Here is a 9,683-nt window from a genome sequence, read left to right as displayed (position 1 = left end):
TGACTCCCATCGCACAACGGTTTCACCAATCCAGGAGTGTCTCAAAGTAAAAACAGGAACTGAGCAAACTGCTATGCAATGAGAATCTTACTTCCACCCCTCACTATTAGGCCACTGTTTCAGGGTTTCAACTCCTGTTGACAGCAATGTAAAAACTCATTCAATATTGAAGCCACACTCTCGATTCAGTATTAAGGCCAGCCCTGTATTCAATATTAAGGACACACACACACACACACACACACACGTTTGTATTCCTATACTTGTGGGGTCTTCTCATTGACTCTCACTATATTTTTATTGACTATTTCTAACTCCAGTCAGACAAAACTCCCACACAAGGTGAAAGTCAACAACAAACTCAATATTTTGGCATTTTTAGTTTTGTTTCTAAAGGCATATTTAATTCTTAAAAAGGTGTTTTACAAAGTGGGCTCGTCCCCACAACGTCGTTTTTTCAGGACTTACTATCTTTGTGGGACAGTTTCTCAAATGTTGTTCCCACATTGATAGTAATACCTGCCCCCCCTCCCCCCACACACACACACAGACTATCTGATGCACACACAGAGACACACACACACACACACTCATATTCCTGTTATCTCATTATGCCTGGTAACTTTCTGATAAGAATCCTTTTGTACTGAAACCAAAAGGATCTCACACCTCAAACTAAAACATTCAGTGAATTATAATCAAACAAAACCGCCTACAGCAAACAGCAAGCAGCTCTGAAGTGAGTTTTTCAGAACCAGAGTCACCATTCTCCTACCTCTTTATTACTAACGCTATCACTGCCCCCTTTAAAGGAGCGCTGACCATCTTTAAAATCCATTCTCTCAGCTCTTATTAGCTTTATTAACAGGATCACTGGCCCCTCCCTTTACAGGAGCGCTGACCATCTTTAAAATCCATTCTCTCACCTCTTATTAGCTTTATTAACAGGATCACTGGCCCCTCCCTTTACAGGAGCGCTGACCATCTTTAAAATCCATTCTCTCACCTCTTATTAGCTTTATTAACAGGATCACTGGCCCCTCCCTTTACAGGAGCGCTGACCATCTTTAAAATCCATTCTCTCACCTCTTATTAGCTTTATTAACAGGATCACTGGCCCCTCCCTTTACAGGAGCGCTAACCATCTTTAAAATCCATTCTCTCACCTCTTATTAGCTTTATTAACAGGATCACTGGCCCCTCCCTTTACAGGAGCACTGACCATGTTTATAAATCCCTCACTTGCCTCTTAGTGCACAAGCAACATTCTCACTGACCCTGTGAAGGTAAGAGATTGGATTTTTAAAGCTTGTTCATCACTCCTTTAGTTAACTTTCAGTAGATGAGCAGCAGAGAAGTGTGTGTGTGGCTGTTTCAAGCACGAGACTTTATTGTAGCCTCATATTCCCTTCATTGAAGGGGAACTCAAGAAGTTCTTTCTTTCTTTCTTTCTTTCTTTCTTTCTTTCTTTCTTTCTTTCTTTCTTTCTTTCTTTTTCTGTTCAATGTAATTCTTTCCTCTTCTTTCTTTCTTGCGTTAGTGTTACAATTTTCAGTTTCTTAAACTGCTCTTACAATGTAATTCCAGCCCAGTATAGTAATATTAAACTGCAGTTACAATGTAATTCCAGTCCAGTGATATTAAACTGCAGTTACAATGTAATTCCAGCCCAGTCCAGTGATATTAAACTGCAGTTACAATGTAATTCCAGTCCAGTCCAGTGATATTAAACTGCAGTTACAATGTAATTCCAGCCCAGTCCAGTGATATTAAACTGCAGTTACAATGTAATTCCAGCCCAGTCCAGTGATATTAAACTGCAGTTACAATGTAATTCCAGCCCAGTCCAGTGATATTAAAATGCAGTTACAATGTAATTCCAGTCCAGTCCAGTGATATTAAACTGCAGTTACAATGTAATTCCAGCCCAGTCCAGTGATATTAAACTGCAGTTACAATGTAATTCCAGCCCAGTCCAGTGATATTAAACTGCAGTTACAATGTAATTCCAGCCCAGTCTAGTGATATTAAACTGCAGTTACAATATAACATCTCGCCGCAGTTCAGTGATATTCACTTTAGTACATTAAGATCGTGCGGCAGATAATGATCTCCTAGAATCTTGACGTTCAACGATACTTACATATACATAACCACTTTCTTGACTTGTCATCGTAAACGTCGGTTCTTACTCTAGTAGTATAGTTTAGTGAGAGAAAGAAAGAAAGAAAGAAAGATTGATTATCTTCAGGCTAAAAAAAAATAAATGCCACACAGTATTGAAAAAAAAGAAATATTATATAATAAAATTATTACAGAAAAGTGTACAAAAAGCATCTTAGCAAAAAACAAAACATAAAATACCATTTAGATGCAAAACATAGAATCTGAGAATATAAGATAAGACAGCCACAAATATTCAAACAGCTTTAAGGAGACTGGTGGCATCTTGGCTCCAGCATGCAGTTCGGCTGCTATAGAGAAGCATGGAACTGTAGAGCCGTCATGGCATCCATAGGGAGCCAGTTTCATTATAACCTTCTAAGTGAGTAGTGTTGAGTACATGAGCTACAAATAGACACACAATGTCTTACTCTACCACATACCCTTCCCTTCTACCTCTCCTTCTCTCCATCTTTCTTTGCCCGTTATAGTAACATTAGTCCTGTAATTAACAGTAATTACAAGGATCGGTTTATATTCATTAGCAGACTATTTTGTTTCTTCAGATGGAGTCAAGCAAAATGATTTGCAAATTGTTAAGCATGTAGAGAAGAGAGAAAGGGAGAGGGAGAGGGAGTGGGTAAAGGGGTGAGGGAGGAGAGGATAGAGGACGGGGGTCTTCACTCCTCTGTTCCGCTCTGTTTCACTCTTTCTTTCTCAGGTGGATGTAGAGCACTCCGCTGATCAGCAGGGCCGGGACGCACAGCCATGCCACAACGAAGCAGTACCCGAAGTGACCAGCGGGGGGCAGCGACGAGTCGCTCAGAATCTCAGGAGCGTGGAGAGAGTAGATGAGAGAGGCAGAGAACACTGTCAACCCTGAATGAGAGGAGAGAGAGATTAATAGAGCGATAGATAGACAGAGACACACAGATAGTCACACACACACATGGCATTGAGTTTAGTGAAAAATTTTAATTGAAGACACTGAGAATGACTTCTAGTGGAAACGCTTGCCACAGAATTTACACTGAAACTTAAGTCGGGTCTTGAAGGATTCAAATGATGTTGCAAGTCGTTTGTGTTGTCTCTTTCTCTCTTCTCTCTTTCCTTGCCTATCTCTGTTAATCTCTCCTCTCTTCTGCTCCTGCTCTCTAACTGCCCTCTCCTCCATATCCTCATCCTCCCACCTGCTGCCCCTTCCTCACCTCTCTCACTCTCTCTCTCCTTATCTCTCTCCTCTGAGGGCCAAAAAACGCACACACACACACACACACACACACACAACAAACACACACACACACACACAGATAAACAGACAGACAGACGGACAGACAGACAGATGGATGGACAGAGAGACTGACCTGAGAATATCTGGAAGAGTCCCGTGATGTAGAAGAGGCCCCCTCTGCGCAGCGAGTAGAGTTGATACAGGAAGAGGAGGAATGAGATAGCAGAGAACAAAACTGATACAACCATCAGAGCCTGCACTGCGTGGAGCCAGTCTGAGAGGAAGAGGAGAGGGAGAGGAGTGAGGGGGAGAGGAAGAGAGGAGGGGGAGAGGAAGGGGGAGAGGAGGGAAAAGGAGAGAGGATAGGGAGGGAGAGAGGGAGAGGATAGGGAGGGAGAGGAGAGGAGGAAGAGGGGGGGTGGAGAGTTGAGATGAGGGGAGAGGGAGGTGAGTGAGGAGATGAAGATAAGTGCTCCTCTCCGTCTAACCGGTTGTCTCTTTCTTTCTTTCTCCCCTTCTTTTTCTCTTGAGTCGCTTTTTCTCTCTCTTAGGAATCTTCATTTCGTTTGATCTTCACTCTGAATATTTCTCTTCTCTTTCTTGTTCTCTTTCTTTCTTTCTTGCTCTGTCTTGTCTCTCGTTTCTTGACCTTCTTTTTCTTTTTTCTCTGTAACCTCTGTTCTCGTCATTGGCTTGTTCTCCCCCGGCCTTTTGCTTGCGTGTGCGCTTCCTCTGCTTTTCCTCGTCCTCTATCGGTTCCTCCCCTTTCTGCGCGGAAGAGGAGTGGGAGAGGGAGATGGAGGGGGAGAGTGGAGGGGAGGGAGGGAGGGAGAGGAGGGGGAGAGGGAGGAGAGAGGGAGAGGAAGAGGAGTGGGAGAGGAAGAGGAGTGAGGGAGTCTGGGCGTGCGTTGTGTCCGTGGGATGTAGTGATGCCCCAGCGGACCGGCAGTGGGGCGAGACCATTGGTGGGTTTCCTTCATCCTTCCTTTCTCTTCTGCCTGCCAACCCACTGCTCGCTCCGGTTTGGCGTCTTCCTCTCTTGCCGCTGTTTTCTCTTTCTGCCTCTCTTGTCAATCTGTCGTTTGCCCGCCCGGCCTCCGCCTCACGTCCCCCTTCTGGCTCCTTCTTTTTTTTTCCCTCTACCCACTTACCGGCGCACTGTCGGGGCTCTGCTGCTCTCTGCACAACCTCACCCCCTTCCTTTCATCTCCTCTCTACCTTCCGAACATGTGCACCTTTTACACAAATTACCTCTCGGAGGGAGGGGGAGAGGAAGAGGAGCGGGAGAAGAAGAGGAGATTGAGAGGGAGTGAGTGGGTGGGGGAGGTGGAGAGAGGGAGAGGGAGGAAGAGGGGGAGGAGAGATGTGGAGAGGAGAGGAGAGAGGGAGAGGGAGAGAAAGAGAGCATCTCGTCCCCTGCTCGATTCTTTACTTTTCTCCTCTCTCTCTTCTCTTTCTTTCCTTCTTCTCTCGCCGCTCCTTTCTCTCAGTTCTCCTCTCTCCTCTCCTCACTCGTTCTCTGTTTCTCGGCCTCTACTTGGGAGGGAGAGAGTGAGAGAAGGAGGGAGAGAAGGAGAGGAGAGGCACATTTTAAAATGACGGCTGTTATTTCAGTTACAATAACAGATACTTCTTGTTAGAGATGAATTCAACTTGAGCTGATAGAGAGGGAAAGGAGGGTGTGATTCAGACAGACAGACAGGCACACAAGAGAGAGAGAGAGAGAGAAAGAGTAGAGAGAGAGAGAGAGAGAGCAGATGAGAGAGGGGAAGAGAGGAGAGAGAGAGGGGAGGAGAGGGGAGAGAGAGAGAGAGGATGAGAGAGAGGAGAGAGAGGAGAGGAGAGAGGAGGAGAAGAGGGGAGAGAGAGAGAGGGAGAGAGAGAGGAGAGAGGGAGAGAGAGGGGAGAGAGAGAGAGAGAGAGAGAGAGAGAGAGAGAGGGGAGAGAGAGAGAGAGAGGGAGAGGAGAGGATAGAGAGAGGAGAGAGAGAGAGAGGAGAGAGGGGAGAGAGAGGGAGAGAGGAGAGAGAAAGAGAGTGCTTTGCCCTGCTGTGAGTTCGCATCGGATTTGCCTCTAGCCCTTGCCTTGTGCCCCGGTGTTGGGGTCTGTATTGCTCTTCATTGAAGTCCTATGGCACCAACCCCTGTTAACCCGCCCACCCCTCCCGCCCTAGAAACAGTTATACCACAAGTCAGTGTTCCTGACTGCAGGAGAGACCCACCAAACCTAGAACAGAGGACAGGAGAGATTCAGAGACACTGAGAGACTCACATATACTAATCTCTCCCCCTCTCTCCCCTGTGCAGTATTGCCCTCTACCAGCCCTGCCTGTGCCCTGCTGAGTGCTGCATTGCCCTAGCCCTGTTCCAGCCCTGCTGAGTGCTGCATTGCCCTAGCCCTGCCTGTGCCCTGCTGAGTGCTGCATTGCCCTAGCCCTGCCTGTGCCCTGCTGAGTGCTGCATTACCCTAGCCCTGCCTGTGCCCTGCTGAGTGCTGCATTGCCCTGTTCCAGCCCTGCTGAGTGCTGCATTGCCCTAGCCCTGCCCCGAGTGATGTATTGGCCCTGTTTCCAGGCCCCTGCTGAGTGCTGTAATCTGCCCTTTTCCAGCCCTCAGCCCGTACTTTCCTGCAGCGTGGCAGTGAAGGAGCATGGCTAGAGACAGGAGGGTGTCATGCACAGTGTCAACTGTAAATCAGCAGTCACTGTAATCAGCAGTGCAGCCATGCTGAGGGAAGGGGCTGCTCACAATACGAGACGGTTACAAAAATAGAACGGCCAAACAATTAGGTCCTTCCTATGCTGGTCAAAATAACAGGCTGGTTCAAAGCTTAGGTACTTCCTTCAATTGCTGGTCAGAAATGAGGTTAATCCAAATATAGGCTGTTTTTTCAATTGTGTGGTCAATAAATAAGTCGTTCTTTATACTGGTTGGACAAAAAAATAGGTTGCTTGCTCTCCTTTATTGTTTCAAATCAACATTGGTTCATCACCTGTTCGCTTAGGCTAGGATTAACTAAACTATGATAAAGGCGGTAAGCGGGCCTTGTCAAAAATCCTTTGGTCTGGATACCCGTTTTGGCCTTGAAAAGTATGGGCATTGTCGAGAAGAGTAGCTTTGGAAAACTTGTCAAAGAAATGCTTCCGTTAAAAATTGTCAAAAACTCTGTAAAAAGTTCCGAGTAGATAAAACTATTCCTTTTTAATAGTTCAACACAGATGAAGTGAAAAATCCCTTTCAAATCTCTCCTTTTAGAAGCTTAGAAAGCAGTTCTTGTAAAGTTGAAAGTAATTGGCAATGATCTTTTTAAAACTATCCTGCAGAATGACAAATGTTTCTTGGACAAAATACCTCTTCAAATATTCCTCCTATTTCCTTTAAAAATGAATATGTTCTCTTGTAAATGGTTTAAATGTGAAACCATCGTTCCTTTATAAAGTTTTCGGCAGCTGGATCAAACAACTCCCCTCCTTCCATCAGGAGTTCAGCAGATCAGTGGAAAATTACAGGTAACATTCAGACCGCAGGACGATCCTTTAAACAAAAAACGTTTTGGTTTCGGGATCAAAACAAGCCGTCCACTCCCCTCTCTGAGTCTGAGTCTAGTGTCCCGCTTTTCCTGTCTGTGTGTGAGACTCTGAATAGGTGGAATACCTGTGACGCAAACACAAGAGAGGGGGGGAGAGAGGAGGAGGGGGGAAGAGAGAGAGAGGGGGGAGAGAGAGGGGAGAGGAGGGAGGGCGAGAGAGGAGATAGAGGGAGAGGAGAGAGAGAGGAGAGAGGGGGAGAGGAGAGGGAGGGAGAGAGCCAAGGGTGGAGCGTGACCCGTGCGTTACACTTACTAGCTTACCCAACCTACATTTCTTAAATATATGAATTGGTATTGAGAGAGGGGGAGAGGGAGGATGGAGAAAGAGAAAGAAAAGAGAAAGCAAGGGTGAAATTTAATAGAAGTTAGTTGCGGCCGGGTGGGGGGGCCTGGGGGGGACTGGAGGGAGCACCTTTCTCTTAGGGACTGAGGGTGGGAGCGTGTCATTCAGTCTCCATGCCTCAAGCCTAACCTTTATTTTAACTTAAAAACAATATGATTTCTGTTGCAGTTTGTGGTTTATCTCAGTTTTGAACCACCCTTAAAATCAACAAACACCACATTTTAATTAATTTAATCGCTGTAATTAGCTAGTTAAAATCTTTTTTAAAAAGCCCACCCAGTTAATTTAGAACCTTAAAGCACGTCCATTCATCCCCTCGGGGAAGAATGTCTCTTGTACCTTAACTTTATTTTATCTTCCACACAACACACACACAGACACACACACACACACACACACACACACACACACACAAACACACACACACACACACATACACACACACACAGACACACACACACATACACACACACACACACACACACACACACACACACACACAACACACACACACACACACACACCACACACACACACACACACACAAGACCCACCACACACACACACACACAGACAGACACACACAGACACAGTTTGTGTCTGTTTTTGGTGTGTGTCTGTGGTGTCTATGTTTTGTGTCTGGTGTGGTCTGGTGGGGGTGTGTGTCTGTCTTTGTGTGGTGTGGTGTCTGTGTGTGTGTCTTTTACACACACAGACACGGACACACACACACAGACACACACACAGACACACACACACACACACACACACACACACACAGTGTGTTGTGTGTGTGTGGTGTGTGTGCACACACAGACGGCACACACACCTGTGTGTATGTGTGTTTCCCGTGTGGTGTGTCTGTCTAGTGTGTAATTTGTGTGTCTTGTCTATGGTGTCCTGTGGTGTGTGTCTGGTGTGGTGACAATGTCTGTGCGACACACACAACGACACAGACACACACACACACAGAGACACACACAACACACACACACACACACACACACAGACACACACACACACACACAGACAGACACACACACACACACACACACACAAAACTGTCTTGTGGTGTGTGTGTACACACGGGGTATAAGACTCCCCCCGACGAAGACCCGTAGTGGTAGAACCGATTTCCTTTTCTCAGTAATTGTTAGCCTGAAACTTTCTATTACCAAGGAGAACACTGTCCCACAGATGTTCCGTGGTCCGAAGAAGAATTCCGTCCCTTCCAAGCGGCCTTCTCTGGAAGTTTTCCGCTTTGAAAGATAATGGTTCCTGTGACAGGGTGGCTACAAGGCCCAGGCTGGTAAGGCAGGAATTCGACCCAGAGACAGAAAGCTGTGGTTTTACAGCACTGCTGCGCCCTTTATTAAACACAAAAGAAACAAACAAAACAGGTACAAATAAACAGTGCACACGGGCCAAAAGAAACAAAATGAATCTCACGTGTAGGCTGGACATCACCTTCACTACAGGTCAAAACTCACAACACAAACACTCACACTCACACTCACACATGGTCACCCCAACGACTCACACTCACACTCACACTCGTCTTGTAGTTGGAGTGGTGGTGGTCTGCGTGTGAGTGGGCGGTGGTGTGAGTCTTGTGCAGTGCTGAGTTGTTTGGGCACTCGAGTGTCAGAGTCACCTGTACGCGGACTCACACTCACACTCACACTCACACAAACACTCACACTCAGACTCACACAAACACTCACACTCACACAAACACTCACACTCAGACTCACACTCGCACTCACAAACACTCACACTCACACAAACATCGACTCACACAAATGTACCGGCCGGTGAACTGAGTACTGCTCCAAAGTCTGTGAGTGGGAGAAGAGCTCGCAGACTCGCACTCACTCAAGTAGCACTCAATTACTTAATTGGGGAATGGCCACACCTGTGATTGTTGGCAGGAACAGATTTAACCCCATCCCTGCCAACCTTACATTCCACCCCACACACACTATTTACATGTTACCTGGTCAAACCTTGACAGAGGTCATTCGGCCCATCTTGCTCGTTTGGTTGTTAGTAGCTTATTGATCCCAGAATCTCATCAAGCAGCTTCTTGAAGGATCCCAGGGTGTCAGCTTCAATAACATTACTGGGGAGTTGATTCCAGACCCTCACGATTCTCTGTGTAAAAAAGTGCCTCTTATTTTCTGTTGTGAATGCCCCTTTGTCTAATCTCCATTTGTGACCCCTGGTCCTTTTTTCTTTTTTCAGGCTGAAAAAGTCCCTTGGGTCGACATTGTCAATACCTTTTAGAATTTTGAATGCTTGAATTAGGTCGCCACGTAGTCTTCTTTGTTCAAGACTGAACAGATTCAATTATTTTAG

General features: G+C 46.1%; 1 protein-coding gene across 1 annotated transcript; it reads right to left on the bottom strand.

Moving 5' to 3' along the window:
* Positions 1-2,296: 2,296 nt before the first annotated feature.
* LOC121307230 lies at positions 2,297-9,355 on the bottom strand. Its single transcript, XM_041239368.1, has 7 exons — positions 9,332-9,355; positions 8,866-8,979; positions 6,017-6,047; positions 5,616-5,620; positions 4,044-4,162; positions 3,528-3,703; positions 2,297-3,042 (listed from the first exon to the last, which is right to left on the bottom strand). Exons 1-7 carry the CDS (start codon positions 9,353-9,355, stop codon positions 2,867-2,869), a joined length of 645 nt encoding a protein of 214 aa, XP_041095302.1. The 3' UTR covers positions 2,297-2,866.
* Positions 9,356-9,683: the final 328 nt, after the last annotated feature.

The sequence above is a fragment of the Polyodon spathula genome, chromosome 54 (genome assembly GCF_017654505.1).
Source record: "Polyodon spathula isolate WHYD16114869_AA chromosome 54, ASM1765450v1, whole genome shotgun sequence".
NCBI classification, from domain to species: domain Eukaryota; kingdom Metazoa; phylum Chordata; class Actinopteri; order Acipenseriformes; family Polyodontidae; genus Polyodon; species Polyodon spathula.
This window is presented reverse-complemented; position numbering and strand designations above follow the sequence as displayed.